This window comes from Acanthopagrus latus, chromosome 18, assembly GCF_904848185.1.
Source record: "Acanthopagrus latus isolate v.2019 chromosome 18, fAcaLat1.1, whole genome shotgun sequence".
NCBI classification, from domain to species: Eukaryota; Metazoa; Chordata; class Actinopteri; order Spariformes; family Sparidae; genus Acanthopagrus; species Acanthopagrus latus.
Genome location: NC_051056.1, coordinates 12983436 through 13004315, shown reverse-complemented (window position 1 = coordinate 13004315; position 20880 = coordinate 12983436). Strand labels below are relative to the sequence as shown.

The following is a 20880-nucleotide window of genomic DNA, read 5'->3' as shown; positions in this document are numbered from 1 at the left end:
ATATCTGAAAACTCTCTAATCATAACATCTAAAGATCAATGTTAATATTTAATTATTGAAGATTTTGAAGAATTATATTTAAGACACAAAAAAAGCAACAACCAAAGATAAAACTTGGAAAGAAACATCTTATTTTAAAGAAACTAATCTGAAGAACTGTGTGGTTCACTCGGGTGTCATTGACAGTGGAGAGTCAACATGAGAAATAAACCGACAACTGTCATCAGACTCTGATTCAAGTTTTGCTGAATCCTGATTGGTGCTGACTGGTAAAATACTTCAAGTATCTGATATTAAATGTAGTGAAGTATTAATATTAACGATCTGGCAATAAATTATCTGATTGTTAGTTCCAGTATTCATCATTTTTCTTATCATGGGATAATGAGTGGCTTTTTTATTATTTATGTGCCGATAAAAAGACATTCAAAACTGTGTATGTACTGAAAAAGTAACAAGTAAATAACTGAATTCATCAAATAAAAGCAGTGGAGTGAAGACATATTATTATCAAAATGTGTAAAGAAAATGGAAATGGAAAGTTAAGTACAAGTACCTCAAAACAGTACTTAAGTACAGCAGTTGAGTAAATGTTCATAGTTACGTTAACTGTTTGAACCTCTAAATGTGTTAACGTCAGGGAGAGGCTGAAAAGAAAAGGTTCACCTCCGACCCTCCCAGCACCATGTTAAGTCTCATTTAAAGAGCAGCCTCACAATACATCCAATGAATAGGACAGATTTTGCTGCACTGACTTCACCTCCTGGTCATTGAAAGTCTGTTTGGCTTCACAGCTGTCTACACCGATCATTACACAAGGGTGTGGTCAGGTGTGGTCTGTTGTGGCCACAGACAATTGTCATGTAGAACTGCACTGCACTGACTGTCCTGTACTGCGACCGCTAGCTGGCAACAAGGGCAGGGATTTCAGCCCGAGCCTGAAAAAATGAACTACGTTCTTTCAGGTGTTTATTTACTGGCCAAACAAATATGATGTGAGGACACGTCAAAGGATTTCCATTGCAGCAACGCAGAGATCAATATCAACAACAAATTCCGTCGCGTAACACATCAACAGTAAATGTCAGGATGCGGTGTCAGTTCCTCAGAACAAAGACCAGAGGATTGTTCCTAGACTTTGAACAGCTTTCAACAATCAGGGAGTTATCCATTCTACAAACAACAGATGCCAGTGTGTACACCAACAGAAGCCACCATACACCAAACTGAAACGCAACATGTTTTGGGTGAAGGGACATCTGCTTTTTCTCAAGCGGAAAAAACTTTCATTTTATCATGCGATGTCTCCTGCTCTCTCCACGCACATATAATCCACAGTTAATTGGGAAAGGTCAGGTCGTGACTGTCCTCCCAGTTAGTTTCTGTTCCACTTGTTTTCCTTTCTCACTGTTTTTGCTTAGTTTTCTCAGTTCCTCTTGTTGCTCTAATTCTCTGGAGGTTTCTGTCCAAATTCTCTGATAACAGCACAGAAGGTTCTGAGCACCCCATAATTTAAACCAAGATAAAACAATTATTTCAGCTACAGTTCCCATGAGTCTTAGACATAGGCATGATATCAAAACCTCACGGGAGATGTTACTGCTAACAAAATATTTGTCCGTCTTGAAATGATGGAGTGTTCAATTCCTTTTCAAGTGGATCCTGTTAAAGCCCTGTAATTTCTTTTTTATGTGATAATAAAGTGTTTCAAATGATTTCTGATGCAGTGAAATGACGTTTGTAGACCAGTGAGACAACTCTCTGGAAATTGGGCCTGTCTGCGTCTTACTTTGAGCTTTGGAGCTTTACATTAGTTTAATTAGGTACCGGTCAGGAACAGTTCGCCTGCTTAGCTAAACAACTGATGAAAAAAGGTTAGAAGAGGGGATTAAGACCTGCAAGCTAACTGCTGAGCAGTGAACTGTGCTTCATGTAAAAATATCAATGGAAGCTGTGCAATTGTAGTAAGTTATCATCAAGAAGTAACAACTTTTAAATAATACAGTACATCTAAAATTGATTTGTTTTTGTGTAATGTGAATAAAGTTCCGATTAACGCTCCTAGCATCCACTGACACAGCACGCTGCATCATTGTTCAGTGTCAGATAGTTTTACAATAGAAAATGGATGTCAAAGAGTGCTGACAGGACATAAAGTGATGCTTATAGCTTAAAAGCTAGCTTTGGCTCTCTGACAAACACACCCTGGGGTTGTTGAAAGTCATCCTGGGTAAAGTAAGAAGTTATTAAGTGATATTTAAGTGGATGACGTAGTTTCAGGCCCGTCACCATATTAGATTTTTACTACAGAATTTACCTAGAGAATTCAGGATAACAATAATATTTCGATATCTAGGTATATATTGACTTTGCTAAGGCTATTGTGTGTTTCTTCTCTTTTTTTGACTCAGAATATTTGTGTAAGGGGAAACAGACACGGACAAAAACCAGAACTATTAGTGTTGTATCCACCACCTGCTATGAAAAAGTAAGAAGTGAAAGAAACAGAGGATCAAAATTGAATTCATTACTGTCACGTTTGTCGTCAATAAGAGTAACACACGCCCCTGTGCAAGTTGTTGAGAAAAGGGTAAACCAAAACACTAAGATAACATTCTGAAACTCTGGAAAGTTATATTTTTATGTATTTAAGGTGGAATTTTCCTTTAAGAGCAAGTGGGGGAAGCTAAAGAAAATGGATGACATGCTGCAGAGGTTATGAGCAGGACACACAATGTTACAAGTCTGTACGTTACTTTATGTGCTTTTCACCCTCTGATCCACTTCAAAGGCCTTCATGAATCATATAATTTATGTTTCTCCGGACCGTGTGGGCAGTTCACTGAGTCCTCAGAGCAGAATGTGAATCATGTGTGTTTTTCCTTGAATCTGTATTTCTCACTCCCAGAAGATGGCGAACCACTCTACGCATACGACCTCCCCCCCGGCCCCTCTCTGCGGGGGTTTCCCCAGTTTGAATCCCATTAGCTGTACCCCTGGAGCCACCTTAACCAGGTAACAGACACTCTGTTACACAATGAAACTAGCTTCATTAGTCCTAATTGTTTGTGTTTTGTCACCATTTTCAAAAGCCTGTCTACTTTCTTAACAGGGCCCAATCACTCACAGCCCCACACGTCACAAGCCTGTCACTGCAAACACACTTCAAACTCCTGTTTCTGTGTCCTGGAGCTCTGCCGTAACTTTTCACACCCACGCACCCTCTGCTCCCCAGATCCAGATAAAAAACAGCATTGTCATCCAGCTGTGCTTTTCTCTCCCGCGCTGGATTGCAGCTTTTAAGATGGAAAAGAGAGGCTGATTATTAGGAGATGAGCAAACGGTGGCTGCAGAGAGAGCAGCAACTCACCCAGGACGGGGGGTTGGGGAGGGGGGGTATAGTCTGAATGCTAATGTGAGGCTAGAGAAAGGGCAAACAGGCCTATTGAGATGCAGAGTTCACATGTTTTCTTAGGGTAATATTGGGGCAATGTTGAAACAGCACGCATTATGAGAGTGAAAGGTCAATTTGATGTTAGTCAGCAGGAATAGTGAGAAGAGCTGACTATCAGGAATTGTTGCATTTTCTGCCCGAGTGATTGGCTCCCTATGAATATGTATTTCACGGTCACACAAAGATGTTTGGGCTTGGGTACCTTTCACGAGCCTGAGGGGTCGTCAAACGGTGCGTATGGATTAAAATAACAATATAGTTCAGGTGCTCAAGAGCGTATGGGCTCCCCAGTCCAGTCCAATTTTTACCAAGCTGGATTGGTGAAATTCCTCTGCCGGAGAGAAAAGCCTGGGACATGTCATGTCGCTCAAAGCTCATTCATGTCTAATTACCATGGCACTGGACCATTTTCTTACCTTTTGTTGGCCTATTGAGAGGAGCGCCAGGCCCACGCTCTCCCATGCACACAGCTCCAGCATCCTCCTCCTGCTCCTCAGCAACCCCTGGCTTCCCCTGCAGCAGCCGCAGTCACACAGAGTGAATGGAGCAGCCTGAGGAATGTGGACACAAAAGGAGGAATGTCATTTTGTTGAGTGCCACCCCCCCCCGAATCCCAAACCAATGGACGTGCACACACACAGCACATACACACACAGAAGCACCCCACAAGTCCAGGCATGTTTAAACGCAGGGGGTAAAAAGTCTTATTATGAGTGCTTTTTTTAATGAAGGGATTTGTGTACACGACTGAGTGCAACTCTGTATCCCACATTTGAGACTTTGTCAGGAAGAAATGTCTAAATCTCTGCATTTTCTGATTAAGAATGAGGAGCAGACAATTGGTGAATTCAAAGGTGATTTCACAGTTAACTTTTTACATCTCATTGATTTAACTGATATGTTGATACATCTTATCAGTTACAAAAAACAATCTTAAACGGCTTTTTTCTAGGGTTACAAGAAGACACAAGTTCCGAGGAGGGCAAAGGTCAGAGGCAGGAAGCAGCATGGTGGCAGACAGAACAAACTGCTCACAAAAGAAAACACTGATGCAAAAATACGAGTGAGGAGGACAAGATGTATTCTTAGTGAGATGAGGACGGTGAGGATATGGTGGATTTTAAGTATCTGGTGAACAGATGACATTTTTGAGTTGTTGATATCGAGCATGTCCAAATGGGAGGAACAATAAGCACTCACATTTCAAGACACATGCAGACAATTGCAGACATGTTTTGAAAATGAAGTAGTTGTTTTGGGATGAAGGTACATTTTTCCTTGATTTTGGTGTTTATCCCTACAGCATGTGCTAATGTTTAAACACAGATTATGATGTGTGCATCACTGGTTTTAAGCATTTATTATTATTATTATTTCAGGTGCACACCACAACAGCAGCAGGGTCACATTGTTCATGTGTCAGAAAACAAATGTATTTCCCTTGATGATCTGCATGTTCAGTGGGTGTAAAGGAAACATATTAAGCTCATTTTCAGGTTCATCATTTTATTTTGGGTTACTGCTAGAATAGGTTCAAAGGTTTTGGTGCTCAAAAAACACATCAGTTTTCTCATACTGTCCAGTGCTGCAGCTCTGTATTCCCCCTCTGTCGGAAATGCACAGTTTTACCGCCTGTCTCTTTAAGGCCCACCTCCCGAATACCCAGTCTGCTTGAATTGGTCAGCTCAAACACACCTGACCCAGCACCTCTTACAACAACAGAGTAGTTGTGTGGAATCAATTCTCCCATGGCAAACTGTGACTCCATGGTGTAGTGTGATGTCACAAAGTCACAGAATTAGGGAGGAGACAACTGACAAGGCATTTCAAGAGCTGTGTTTTCTGTGGGAGAGAGGAACTTCTGCTGGTGTGGACTTTTTAACTTTCAAGATATTTTATATGCACAAGAGCGTGAATTATGAATAAAAAATATGTACATAATAGACCTCCTTTAAAGGTTATTTTCCAATCTTCAGTAATCTCAAACTCAGCTGCAAGTGAAGCTGATTGTGTGCAGTAGTTGTTTTTCCTAATTTTTGTCCGTCCTCAGATGTTGGTCCTTGGTCTCCTACATACCTGTCTATCCTCAGGTGTTTTAAATGCGTACTCTGTGAATCCTCAGTAATCTAAAACTTTTTTTCAGACATTTTCACTAATCTGCCGGTATTTTCTTTCGCCATCGTCCACTTGTGCAGCTCCACGGTGCTTCCAGCAGACCGTTTACTGTAGTTTACACCAGTGGCTGTGCTATATTATGACAGGCAGCTACATATGAAACACATGACTGCCTCCGCTGCTAACAGCACACAGCCTGTCCTGTGTTTGTGTAAGGAACAGGCCTGTAATTTTGACTCTATGGTTACTGAGGCAGCAGGCAGCTTTTAATCCAAGGCTTTAAACAAACTAAGACATATTGGATTATAAAGACCAAGCTGGAATAACACATTCGGAGAAAATAGGTCTTAATGAAATGTGCTTTCTTGCTGTGTAAATTGCTGTCGTGTAGTATAAAAGTACTTTGTAAAGACAAGTAAACAATGCCAGGACACACTGACTCATACTTTATTTCTATATTTCTCATTGTGGACAACCTTCACTTACATGATCAAGCTGTTTTCGACATGAGGGTTTGGGACTCCTCATAGTCGTCATGGTGACTCCAGCTGGCTCACAGCAAAACACTTTATCATTACTAATTATTTCACTTAATTCATGTTAGGACGGTGCGAGAAGTCTGCTTAGCTCAAAGGAATCTTATCTGTGCTGTTATCTCAACACTGACTGTAAGGACAGATAAGAGGGTCCTCTCATACCCCGGTCACAGGGGGGTCTGCAGTGAAGAAGATTTGTGATTTTGAGGACTTCTCGGTCATCTGATTTTTAATTCTTCCTTATGTCATGTGGGCCGGTAATAAGTCACAGTGTGGCTCCACCCTCAGCTCCAGTCCTGATTTTCAACACCAGTTACCACAAGTCTAGACATCACAGAGAGACCGGGAGAGCAGAGTCTGGAGTCCCTGCTCCGCGCTCCAGCCCTGGTGTTCCTGATCTCCGGGTCTTTGTCCCCGGAACTTGCACTCGCTGCTGGCTGTCCACTAGGGTTTTCTGCTCGCATCTGGATCCCAGTACGACCAGCATACAGCCCCAGCGTCCTCTCCTACAGAAACCCACGGGCCTCCGCAAGTTTTGGGAAGAAAGCAAAGAAAAAGAAGAAAGAAGAGAAACACCTTCCCGGCTACCTTCCACCGCATACTCTCCTGTCGTGATTTACACTTTCGTCGAAGCTTTGTGAAGCACTCGTGTGATTCTGAGATTCTTGCCTGCATTTTTAAAAAAAAGAAGAAGAAACGAAAAGAAAAGAAAAAAAAGTTTTGTACGTGTTTTAAAACAGTTTTTTTTGTGTCGCCTTAGTGTTTTTTTTTCGATTGAGTCTGGAACTCGACATTTATCGCACACAGCCAGTTAAGACGGACGGCTTTGAGCGTTTCTTTTAGGCTGTTTTCGGTGTTTTTTGTTCCTCCCTCAGTAGTTTCATAGGTGGCCCGAGAGCCGCTGTGAATGAAGTATCTGTTGGGCTGAAGAAACCAGCGCGTCTCCATGAGGAAACTCAGCGTAGGAGTCGCTCAAACTTTGTCCTAGCTTACACTCACCTGAGCCACCAAATAGCTGCTCTGTTTTTTGTTTGTTTTTTTTACTTTTTTTGTGCTGGTAGTTTCTTGTTTTTGTAAGTGACACAAAATGAAGACGCTGTTGGTGCTGTGTGTGGTTTGCACGCTGGTTGTGTTGTCGGTGTCGGGGACCGCGGAGCAAAAGTTGAAAAACTGCAACGACGTTCGCGCTGCTTACAGCTCCAAAGGCTTCAACGTGAACGATGTCCCCAACAAAGGAGTCAATGGTGAGTGATTTATAATTCTGCTTTTAGGCTTGTTTTAACTTTAACTGCTGTAGTCCACAGCAGTGGTTCTCAAGGTGGGGGTTGAGGCCCCCCGCGGGTCTTGTTGGGGTCTCCCGGTGGTCCTGAAGCTAATGAGAACTTTTCAAGCTAGCAGCATTAGCATGAAGTCTGACTGGTTAAAGGTCAGCTAACCTGCTCCCAGGTCTGTGCTCGCCCATTGTTATCTCCTCCAACAGAGACGAACGGCTCTTCTCACTCATAACTCACTTTAAAACCTTTTCCAGATGCTTTTCTTGAAGTCCAGATCCTCTCAAATGTAATAAAGTTCTGGAGTCGTTGACATGAAAAAGTACAGAAGACCAGACAACAAACAGTAAAACTGTCACTTTTTGTAAATGGACATTTTTGCGCTTCTGTCAAAGTCCATGTTGAAACACAGTTAGTCATACAGACATTGTACCTCTTCGTGTGTTAAAAGTAACAGTACACTGTTAGGTTTTGGAGGAAAAGCAGTCGCGAAACATTTGGGGAGGAATTCTTCAGACAAATGTGCGACTGGAAAGCCTCCACCGCTCCACAGGGTAAATATAGTCCTCATTTAGGAAATACTTGTAGGTGATTCATAACAATAAAGAGCTATAATCAACACACAAGCTCTGCTCCCCACTGAAAGAAGCCAGGCCTGTGTTTATATCCAGGCTTCCTTAATAGAGACTCCTATGGCTGTGAAGTGCAGGCAGCCTGCAGTGATTTAGTAAACACTGCTGTGTGTTTTGTGAACAAGACTTATGGATGTTTTTCTCCTCTCTGGTTTAAGTCTGATTTTTGTGGTTTTCACATTTTCTGTGTAGGCACATGTTGTATGTCTTCCTCAAGTCCAAACTGCAGTCAGGATGTAATCCGACAGTGAAGACAGTTTGGGCAATAAATGGGAGCTGCTATGTTAATAGTCAGTCGGAGGTGAGAAGGCAAATCAATTAAGCTAATCATGAGTTAAACCCATGAGATGGAAACTTAGGTAGGGGTGGGTACAGGGCTTTTACAGTGGAGGCTTGAGGGGAGCAGAGGGTAGGGGGGGTTGGGGTTTGAAATTCCACTGTGCCCTGCATACTTTAAATCCCTCCCTTCTCTCATTTCCTTTTCATTTTATGGTGGTTAAAATGAATATGCACACATATATTTGAACCGCTTCCCACTTCACCCTGGTTTGGTCACCAGTTTTGCAGTGGCTTTAGCGTGACGTTCTTGTTTTAGAAATTATACAAGTAGGTCATCCAGGCATGGCCACTGTCATGTTGGGGTCTTGTATCCCTCCCTTTTTTAAAGTCATTTCCTAATTTCCCTTATTTCAGTGGACTTATTATTTAGGATAATTAGCTTCTGTTCTTTTAACCAAATGTTTTTTTTCTATGTTTGCGACTTGTTCACAGCATTATCTCATCTGACAATGGTGACCAATTCCTATGTGTCCTCTTTATTCTCCTGATGTCCCTTTATGAGTTTACTTTGCATATTAAGAGGATGTTCAGACTGTCTTTTTCTCTTGAGGCCATGTCAGCTCATTAGAATTTGAGTTGTACATAACTGTCAAAAGAGGCAGAGAATGTATTTTTTTTCCCCTGAATTTCACACAGGTCCATAGGCCCTTTTGTTTTCTGCCTGTATGTCTTTGTAATGCTAAATGTCATTGAGAGTACCCCAACATGTCTGCATTGGTCAGATTTAATTGTCTTGCATCCCTGGGTTTTGAAAGAAGGAGCTGAATGAAGGCAGTTTTATTGTGCAGGTTTGTGTGCTATACACACGTGCCTTTTCCTTACAATAGATTCCCGGTATATGTCTGGGCCTTTAGTCAGGGCCAACCTCAATGAGCAGCTCTTTGTCATTGAAAGAGACTGAGATAATTGATCCACAGAAAGCAACAAGGTCTACTGTCATTAAAGAGGGTTTTTTGGGGGGGGCAGATACAGAATCCCCCCATGCTCTTGAAATGTTTCATGTTGCTGGGGAGAAATGGCTCCAGATGTGCAGTTTGATCGAATTCTTTTTTTCCATTCACCAACATTAAACATTAAGTTCACACAAAAGTGAAAATGATCGTGCTATCTACTTAGGCCTTCACACCGATGGAAAGTTGGAAGAAGTTCCATAGTCCCCCAAAAATTTCTGGAACTGAGTAGCCAAACAACTTTACAACATTCTCCTAAACAACTAAAATAAATAGGTACAACCAAAAAATAACTTGAAATGACATAGTACAGATTTTTCCAGTGTAATCCACGCCTCCGATGATCCCACACTGATTCAAAAATACATTATTTGCACCCTTTTTAAGATGAAATTGTTAGTGTGCATCCTGTCTGAAGTGGGTGAACAAGCTCAATCCAGCGTAAGTAAGTAACATCTGCGCAAATCAATTTTGGAGAATGCTGAAATGCTGTTTTGCTGTAAAGCTTCAGAAATATTTGGTGGGCTACAAAAGTTTGCTTAACTTTTCATCGGTATGGGGGTCAGTTGATAATGATGATGATTTTTATATTTTGGTTAACCATTAATTCTTTCCTTATCATAACAGTTGTTTCAATTCCACTGGGTGTGTAGTTGGTTTAGAGCTTTTAATTATTTACTTATGTAAATCATAATCTTAGTTTCAGCAGTTAACAATAAAACAAGCAGTTCATTGGAAACGTTTGTTTCACTTTCAACATCTGCAGAAGTTAAAACAGCCATTATCTGATTCAAAGGTTGCAGTAAAATAATTTTGTTCCACATCATACTAGTGGTTGTGATCAGAATATTTCTCCCAAAATAATGGGCTTTTTTGACTTCAGCCATAACTGTGCAGTTATTCTACAGGGAAGAAATACTTTGAAAATTATACAGTATCGTTGCCAGTTGTCACAGAAGTAATTCTTGAACTGTGTGCCTCCGTTGATACATGCATCATAAATCAGATTGGTGGAATATGACTCTTATTGGAGACACGGGATTTGAAACTTGCCTTTTATAACCACAAACATCTTGTGTTGTTGTTGTTGGCGGCACAGAGATAAAGATGTTTTTTAGCATTCAAATTACAGACAGGCCCGGCTTAAGCCAGACTTGAGATTCAATAAAGATGTTTTAGTGTAAAACTGAAATGGAAACCCTGATTGCTTCTGCATAGACAGAATTAAGAGATGCAGAGCAACAGCAGGCTCAGTTGGTAAATTCCTTGTTGATCCCATGGTATCAATCTTTAACCACTCACGTGGAAGTGGTTCAAGACCTCATTTCCAAGTTTCTTGTCTGCTGGAAGAAGATTTGTTTAGGGCCTGTGGTTAAAATACCTCACTTAACTGGGAAAATAAATGACGCCCTAATGATGACAGATAAATAATGTCAGTAATCATACCAAGAGTAAATGGTGGTTTAACTGTCAGAACCTATCTGCTAATAGAAGGGGGTGTTTATTTTCCTTAACACTTGTATTTGATAGTGTGATCGATGTTAAAGATATCCGCTAAGTGCTGTTGCACGGTTGTAACATGGACCAGCTCTTAAAGCTCTGCCTGAGAGCAGAGCAGTTAACACTGACCAGATTGGCATCTGCCATGTCGGAGACTACTCATCTACGCAGGGCTGGACGCTACGCTGCCCTTTTTCCAGCTCTTCAAGCTAAATCTGTTTTGGTTTACTCTGGCAGTCAGGCTTGATGTCATGCTTCAGGTATGGGACAATAGCAGAGATCAAAGAGAAGAGGGTCGTTTTCTCTCCCTTCAGCACAAGGAGCATCTCCTGCTCATAATCAGTTCAGTGCATTATGACTGAAACTCAAAGCGTGCATGACCTCAGCACATTGGCCTCTCGGTAAGCATGAGACATTCTGCAGTCTCACATTGTGAGTGCTCCTTCCCTCTTAGCTGGTGGCTGCTCACCCTGCATCATTACGGTTTGGGAAATAACAGGTTGTGTTATTGCTGTGACATTCAGTAGATAAGATAAGAGTAGGGAACTGGGACACACTCGGTGTGCTGGAGTTTTTACAGCTCAAAGACCAATATTTGAGTCGCTCTGTTCTGCAGAACTGAGGCCCGGTATTTTAACACCTCTAATAATTAACTAATAAACTACCTGCCAAGTGTATACTGGCATCTCAAGGTCAGACCCATAAAACTCCAACGGCCCTTTTTGTTTTATGTGAAACACTTTACAAGTCTTATCACAAAGAATCACTTAATCGGCCTTAAACTATGAAGTTTAATGTACAGCTATTTTGAAAATTGGTTGTAGAAAATATTTAGATATTTAGTGCATTACTTCTGTGATTATTCATCCTGATCAATGTTTTAAACACCTCACTCCTTCCTGTTCCTACATTCTGAAAGGTCAGGAGTCTGAAAGGCACTGCTAACATACAGATGCAACAGGGTTTCTGTTGTAGCTGATATTGAATCTCAAATCAATTTTAAAATGACTAATTTCCAAGAAATCCCAGAGGTTTTAAGATATTTATCATAGATAATGGAAGGTCTTTGTGTAGTCACATGAATTCAAGACTTTGAGGTTGGTGTTTGCTAACAGGCCATTTTATGTAAGAGTGTTTCTTGAGGGCATATTATGTATTGCAAAAGGTCAAACAAATAAAAGATGGTGTTGATTATATAAAGTTTTAGAGTTTTTTTTTATATAATATAAAAACAAACAAGGCACTCTATTTCATCTAGCCATCCATCTTACGGTGTACAATCAACTCACATGGCAGATTAAATTTAAACTATATGGAAACATATTTATAACTGTGGGCTACTTCTTTCAACAGATGCAACGCCTTACAATCCTCCTTTGTCCTCTCTTGTTATCTCTTAATTAGTACATGAAAGAAGAACAACATTTTGAGCCCAAACTGGTTTTTCATCAGGCAGAGAAGGATTAAACAGATTCAGGTGTGCCATTTTAGAAGCAGTCTTAGTCTCACTTGTAGGTGTGGTTACAAACAACGGTAAATTCACACATGAAGTCCTGAATTATGGTAGTAATAAGTAATTACTCACAGTACATCAAAACTTCACTTAAGATCAGGCTTGTTATGCATGAAAAGTCATTTAAAACCATCACAGTAGTAGCAAATGGATCAGTCTTGACTCAGTGGTACAAGATGAGCTATCCTTATTTTATACAGCGGGTTTGGATTAATACTGTTACTGCTTCACACAGAGTCATGTTGAAATGTGGACTAAATAAAATGTCCATCTGAGCACATCATTATTTTGTCCCATAAGGAATAAGTTGCACAAACATTAATATCAATGGTTGATTGCAAAGAAAATGTGTGTGGGTTGAGATTAAATAAACACCCCGCAGTAAGGCCAAGTCATGAACAGTAATCTCTGATAACATTCCAGAGCGATGGGATCGACTGTTGTAGCTTCTTCGTCTCAAAGCACTTCTCCTCACATGCCTTATATGCCTCTTGTGTCAACAGGTGTTGAAAATAAAATGAAAGCTTTCCTGTGTTTTGACATGCCAAATATATCAGTAGAATCTAAAATGGGAAAGCACAATCATCTCAGCCTTCATCGTTGACCTCTGCTTTTGTTTTGCCTGCATCAGGTTACAAGAGGATGTAAGGGGCAGCACTCCTGGACAGTACTGCTCAGAATATTTTTAACTTTAAGGGCAGTGTTTGATGATTGATGCTGATCAATAAGAACTTTGTGAGCATTTGGTCGGAGTTGGCTTGCTGATCAGTTAAAAGCAGTGATAATGTGATGGTTCCTGTTGCTCTCTGCCCTATATATGTGAGAACCCCACCCTAACTGTTTGGCAAGCCTTCAGGATAATTGAGTTTAGGTATCATGAGGCTGAGGTCTTGTGAACCCAGGGGGAGCCTTGCTTCCCCTTGTAGCATCCAGATGGGGGCCAGAGGAGGGAGGGAGGGCGAGTGGCTGCACGTGCCTGCCAGCTCTGTGGTATCTCGCCACTCTTATCAGCTTCCTGCGGTTGCAGCGTGGCATCTCTGAGATCAGGGGTGCTTGTGGTGTCCTGTTCTGCTCTGCCAGCAACAGCTGCCTTATCATCAGCTCCAAAACAAATTATCTTATCACTACAAATGAAAAGAATTAGGCTGTGCATGGAAGAAGTTGAAGAATTGGGCTGAATCTACCTGAATTTTTCTGTTGCATGGGTCTAGTCTATGAAATTATTTTGTAATTCAACACCTGTAATTTGCTGTTTGCTTTCCTCTTCAACATGTAGGACTGTGGAAGCTTAAGTTCCCCCCTTACACTCATTTAGTATGCTCCAAGTGTAGCGTCAATTCAATAGCAGTGTGTCGACTGAGTGTCCGTAATTCCATCTCTCTGCATCCTTTGCTTTGCCCCCCCAAATAGCCAAGTGAGCGACAGATCAGTGGGGGGTGGATGCTGTGTGTGGGAACAATTGCGCACCCCCTTTTAGGCTGCCCTGCCTGCCCCCTCCTCACCACATTCCAGACTGGACCACCAAGACCCGCACATAGAGAGTCCTGGAGCTGGGAACACACGGCAACAAAGAGAGCACAGGAGGGACTGACTGAGGTGTATGGGAGGGGGGTGGATTTGACTGACAGGAAAGGGTTTTTTACCAATCCAACTGAATATCCAGGAGACTGGTTGGTCAGGCAGGAACGAGAGAGTGACTGTGTGTGTGTGTGTGTGTGTGTGTGTGTGACACAGGCTTAGGGAATCTGGGGAGGTAACTGGGAGTATGCATCCACTCTGACTCATCTCGCTCAGTCATACAAGCATGTACACAGAGCCTGCTCTACGTAGCACACGCGTCTGTCTAACAAAATAAAAGGCTTTAACACAGTGGGCTCACAGTACTTTATTTTTACCATGAGTGGACACACTTAAACATGACTATTATTTGATGGATCTGTGTGGATCCTTGTCTGTTACAAACTGTGAGAAATCCTGATGTGGCTTTGTGGTTTTTCTGTACTCTGAGTTGAGGGGAGCAGCCCCTGAAACTCCTTGTTAACACGTCCTGTTTGCACGCTGTTAAAGTTGCCTTTTCCCCCCGCCTGTCACGACTGACATCAGTTCATGTTCCGCTCTCCCTGCTCGCTCTTTAGCAGCTCCTTTGGGAGGTTTTGTTTCATTTCTTTCCTTCTTCATCCATGGGTGATTTCCTCTTTCCCCTTTTTTCACTCTCAAAAGTGGATTACTGGTATTTTGGTGCCCTGTTCCACTCAGCCCATCTACCTATAATGTCTTTTAAACATTTTCTCTGTGCACAAAGGCTTTCACCTGTCTTGTTAACACCATCTCTTCATGGGTTTGTTATCAAGTCTAAAAGTAAGGTGGCACCAACCCTTTCTCACCTCTGATACCAAATACACAAGAGTATTTAAGTAAACTAGAACTAGATAGAAAAATGATGAAATGATGCATTAAGAAATAAACATTTATTAAACTGAATCACAAAAATAGTATTCTCAGTGTTTAGTTTAGCATTTTAGACTTGTATGAATGCATCCATGTTAAGTAGACTATGAGTTGTTTTTATCACAGCTAGTCCTACACTTTCTGTAGCTGTCAGGTGTGTGACATGACAACGAAGAGAAGATATTGATTTTCAGCCGTTCACAAGCTATAAAGGACTAAGTTTGTTTCAGTGTTTGATATTGAATAAAAGTTATTTTGAATACTTTGAACCAACATACTGAGGTTTGGAGCATGCACTGAACGAATATTTAACTAATATTTCGTTACAAGCGAAAAGCACTCCACTCATTCGTTTACTCAGTCACCAGATCGATCAGCCAAACTCAGCAAATATGTGACATTTTGTGGTTATTATGGGAGCATGTTGAAATCTTTCCCTTAAGATGTTTATTTATTCTACTGAAGACTGTGGGTCTTTTTATGCTAACCATTACCAATATATATGACTCATCTGCCAGCTCACCCCCTCTCTATCTGGTTGCTTTCATGCAGTCGGTACTGGTGGTGTGATATATATTTTTTTTTTTTTTTGTTCCTCTTCTGATATTCGAGCCTCTGTGCTTCTTCTTTGTGTTGATCACTTTGACGCTGGTGTCACTCAGCCAGCTGTTAGAAGTGTGGCGAGGGCCTGCAGGCTCTGATCCCAAACTACAGGGATGGAGCGTGAACCCACTCTTCTACTATGCTCACTCACTGAGGTCATCTCACCATATCGCTGCCAGTGGGGGGAGTGCAGTTATGATGTAGGTGTAACTCAACCAAGGTTAATTGATTTCCTGTGAAGCCGCAATGGGTTTGATGTCTGTTGATAGTCATGATCATCGTTAGGATTTGTGTGAATCACCAGAGGCCTGTGTGGTTAGGGATAGTGGTGAGGGAGTGAAGCCAGGGACTTGCCTGGGTGTTTGGGCTGAAACCCCAGTGCTGGGTGCAGGCCAGATGAGCTGTAATCCCTGCTAATTACTCCCAAGGCCTACATCAAGACTCCCACTGACGAGGCAGTCACTCACACTTAGCTCACTTTTCCGAACTGCAGTTAGCTTAATAGGTTTCCTAATATTTACCTAATCCCTCTGTGTGCTGGTAGGCTCGCCCTTGGATTTATTTTCCTATAAATTATATTGTTTGAGATCAAAACCCCTGGTTTCTCTCCTTTTGCTTTTCAAAAGTCCTTTCTTCTGTCAAACAAAAAAGCAATAGGCAGGTCTTTGGCTGCTTCACACAGCCTTGTGAATTTGACGAGTCGATGCCATGTGTTAAAAGCAGGTCATCAAACCTCAAATTTAAAACATGAAGAAAACAATGGCAGAAATTCTACTGGCTGAGGGCCGATAAGCGAGGGCGGAAAAAAAATTGCACACATCAAAGGATCAAATACTTGGTTAAATGATGGCTCCAAAGCTGCAAATCATTTGGTCAGTGTGTTTTTAGGGTGGTTTTTGCTGGCAGAAAAATTAGTCGCCATGTGGGAATGTGAGTCAACTCACCAGGGGTTGAAATATTGTACATCATTGGAATGGCAAGAAGCTTTGATTTATTGACACGTTCAGTACATATCATCAGGAACGGACTGAGCCATCCATGACTGAGGCCCATTAAACCATTGTACCGTTAGGTTTAGACTTTCTGGTCCCTTTGACAGTCGGCAATGAGTGGTTCTCTTCCCACCGCCTCCGCTGGTGTCCAGTTTCGTAAGGCCCAACAGGTATATCAGAATCTTTGTTGCCCTTTTGTAGCTTTGAGCTTCCAGAAACCTGATCATGTACCTGACCTCATTCTGCCTGGGGGGCTTCGCTGGGCCCTGTCCTGCCTCAACATCTGGTGGACTTCAGCTGCTTTTGGATGTCTGTTATAAACATTGTCAAAGAGTTCCCTGTCCTTAGGAGGGGTTTACTGGCTTTTACTGGCAATGATGAAATGTATTGTTTGTGTGTCAAATCTTTTAACAGCTATCATATGTTTCAACTAAGTTGGATTTTTTGAATTCTTTTTAAGTGGAGATGGAGCGAGGGAGGGAGGGGTGTCATCATTTGTTATGTGAATCATGCACACGCAAATGCATATGACGAGGCCACAAAGGCTGTTTTCAAGTCGACAGTGTAGTGTGTGGCTCTCGAGCCGTGTGTGAAGCACATCTTAAAGAGGAGCCTATTTGTACGCTCAACAGTAGTCCATTTCTCTGACAGCACAACAGTGTTTGCGCAGGGTCCCATGGTAAAGCACTTGGCCTAAAGTAAAGAGTGTTTTTCATCTTCTCCTTTATAGTCTGTTTTCATTTGTGTGCCCTGAGTCAGTGGAAAGACGGAGGGCTGGTGTAGAGGGACAAGCCAGGAAGGCCTTTTGTTCCACATTTTTTTTCCTCCTTCTTCTCTTCCCTTGTGATAATCATGCTGTGCTGTAACATGTCCTCTCCGTTTGTCTGCAAAACCTCTGCCTGTCTCTGCAAATCTTAAACATAACACAGTCTCTCTCTCTCTTTCATTCACTCACGTCTCCTCACTCACACGCACACGCACACGCACGCACGCACACACACACACACACACACACACACACACATACAAACACGGACCAAGCAAAAGCGCCAAGGTGGAATCTCTAGTAAAAACACCAGATCAAACAGTGCAACCGTGCGGCCCATCAAAAGGCTCATAAGCTGGAAGAAAGATGTGGAAAGGGTGAAAGATTAGATCAGTTGTTAACGTGAATCATTGCCTCCAACTCCCTCTGACAGATGATGGTGTTGTTTGGAAAAGATTCACAGCTTAGTGATGGAACCAGGTTGCAGTTTAACCCTTTTTTTTGTCCTGCTGACAAATGCCTAGTTAATTGGTCACATTTTAACAGCTACACAATGGATTATTACAAAATCTGTATATTTGAAAATCAAATAATCGTTTAAGTCATTTTTCAAGTAAAATATGTCAAACATTTGCTTTTAACATATGAATGTAAGGGTTTTCTTCTTTTCTTTGGCTTTTATCATAGTAAATTGGGCTATTGGAAAATGTGATGAGCATTTTTCACACTTAATTGACAAAATAATTTATTGATGAATAATCAAGATAGCTGCAGTATGAAGGAAAATGTTTTTATTTACATGTAAATGTTTTCTCTTGTTTTGACTATATGTATGAACTTGTAGACAGCACAGTACAAGTTAAGAGTGCTCATGTTAAAACCACATAGCTGAGTGGTTGAGCTTGCGCATGTCTGAGAGGCAGTCAGGCCAATCACCAGTGGTTGCTGTATTTACCAGGTAGGAAGTCAAACAAGTTGCAGAAAGTTTGTGTGGAGCTTGCTGGGAAAGTGGCCCAAATCCAGTCTCATCCTGAAACAAACCACTTCTGTTTGAAGTAAGAACTCCTCATAACTGTGTTAACATGAATCATGGCCTCATGCTTTCTCATAGCTCGACATGGAACTGGCTCAAGTGTTTGGGTTTAACCATACATTTTTATGATCTAATTCTTTCACTGCTTTGATTGTTTATTTCTTGACCTCTGGCAGACCTCAGTGCTCATTGTGGTCCAATGTTTACTGTCAAGTAAGACAGCCATGTTATGCTGTGGTAAGATTGCTTAAGGCCTGACTAATTAACGCAGAAAGCAGATTAACTTGTATAGATTAGTGACCTCTAAATCCTTGTAACCTTCCACTTCAACCCTCTTTGGTCTCCCATCTAATGTTCTGTTTTCACACATCCTTTAACTCTGACATGTTTTCACCAAATCTGTCTGTTGGTTGTCAAATTAAATTATTTGTCAACTATTTTAATAATCGATTAATTGGTTAAAGTAATTGTAAAAAAGTCAAAAGTGTATGATTACGGGTTCTCTTCTGTACTGCTTTGTGACAGTAAACTGAATTTCTTTGAATTGTTGACAAACGAGACATTTGAATAGGAATACTTGAGCTATGGAAAGTAATCTTCACACCTTGAAAGAAACTGACAGATAAATCAACAATGAAACTAGTCATTATTTACAGCTGTAGTAAGGAGCAGTTGCCTTTTTTTGGCTTTGCCCAGCAAATTCATCAACAGCTAAATTTACCTCACACTGTTAAGCATGCAAAGATCAAGGAATCAAACACAGCCATCCTACAGATTTTTTTTTTGGCTGAGAGAAACTTCATATAAACTGTGCTGCAGGTGAACTACTGAGAAGCCCCAGTGGTTGGAATTTGGTTTCTGACTTGTTAAATGTAGTCGGGAAGGTGCAGGAGGGAGTTGAAACCCTGACAAAGCAGTGACCTGGGAAGTGGTGTAGGCAGGGAGCTTTTGTGTGGGGAGACAAAGCCGGAGATGCAGCGCCGGGACGGGAGAGGGAAACAGACAGAGCGAGAGGCCAGAGCAATGTTGTGGAATCTCCCCAGGGGCTTCTGGGTAAATGTTCATGGATGACAGCGTTTTGGAATGTTCACAAATGGAGAGTTTTAATTGGCCAGAGGCCCCGACTGGTTTAGTAATCAGAAATGGACTCTGGTGGATGAGGGCTCAGACGTATGGATCCCAGTGTGAGCTTTGTTTGTGTGCCTTCTTGAAAATAACTCACATGTTGGACAAAATGTGGAAGATTCAGCAGAGATAAACATTTTAATGTGACAATTTCTCAGTCTGGATGAGAAATGGTCTCTGTTTAAAGTTCTGTGGCAGAAAAGCACTTCTGTGTAAAAATCAGTAGATGAGACGTGGAGATTGTAATGAGTTCTGCTCTGCCTCGTGCTGTGCTGCAGCAGACATGCCTCTCTTTCTCATCGTAGTCATGCCATGTGACAGGCAAATTTTGCCAGTTTATTGTTTTGACAGCTGTGTAGTGGAATAGATTCTAATTCCTGATTTATTTAAGGAAACGCCATTTTACACAGACATTATCCAATGCCCTGTGGCTCGCTGCGGAGCTGAGAATACTCACTCCAGAGAGTGCTCGGCTAAACCAAAACTTCCTGCCTCGTAAATGGATGTTGAGCATTGTTCTTAGTGGAGTAAATCTCTCATGTCACAAGCAGTGCTAGTGTTTCCTGAGCTCACCACTGCTGAGAGGCTTCCTCCCAGTGGTAGATCCGATTATTTATGAGTGTACTGATGTGCTTTCACATCAACCTCTAACAGCTCTGGTTGGTGCTGAATTGTGGGTCAAATCAACACTAGCAACTCATCATGTGAGGGATGGCTACTTTCAGTCAGCTGACTACATGCCAAGTGACAAAGCAAAAGCATGATAAATGCTACATGCTAGAGTTTGAGGCCAAGTTGGATGCATTTCATGTCATTTCCTATAAGATTATTAGTTAGTTTAGCATCTAATCACTGAGACGTAGTACATGTAGACATACACTAAAGAGATGAATGAGTGTGCAAACTAAACAGTAAACCAATGTGAAAGTGACAGTTATGACAGGATGTTGCCAAGAAGTACAACATTTCCAAATGTACAACATGAGGGAATGCCGCTAGTAGCACAGTACGAACAGAATCAGTAACTAGTTAGTATATACACTATAATCTGTATATGTATTAGAGAATAAGCCCATTACAGTGACTGCAGTAGATCGGTATGGTGATGCTCATGGGGTAGACTGTGTCGATGCAGAAGCAAACACGAATACAACACAACTATTTCAGAAATAGAAAAATACAAATACCTAATTTATGAGTGATGAATCCAGTTACCAGCACTAAAACAAACTAAGGCACGCTCTTCATTTTTTATTGAGGCAAACATGCAGATGTTCTCGTCACAATTTCAGATGATTCCTGTAAATTTTGTACTACTACTTACCCCTACAGTAAAATCCTTTACAGGTTATGGGAAAGTTATGAGATTAGCGTAATGTCTGAGTCATGGGCTAGCTGAAGCTAAAAATTGCTTTCCGCTCCCAGTGAGGGGTCGCAGATCTGTTGAGTGAGTTGTGGAATATCCTGTGGACAGTAAGTGTAGCACCTGGTGTATCTGAAGGAGATGGATAGTTATTTATCCAAACACTGGTGTCTTCTGAAGCCAACATTAATGTCTCAAAGATACGCAAGTTCTTCACATATGTCTGGAGACAGAAGTTAA

The 20880-nt window shown here is 41.5% G+C and overlaps 1 protein-coding gene across 1 annotated transcript in view; it reads left to right on the top strand.

Annotated features, from left to right (window-relative positions):
* Positions 1 to 6209: 6209 nt before the first annotated feature.
* Positions 6210 to 20880, top strand: part of gpc4 (glypican 4) — a 33774-nt gene continuing 19103 nt past the window's right edge. The window contains exon 1 of the mRNA XM_037077031.1: positions 6210 to 7349. Within this exon, the coding sequence (XP_036932926.1) occupies positions 7193 to 7349 (157 nt within the window). The 5' untranslated portion in view covers positions 6210 to 7192. The remainder of the gene's footprint in view (positions 7350 to 20880) is intronic.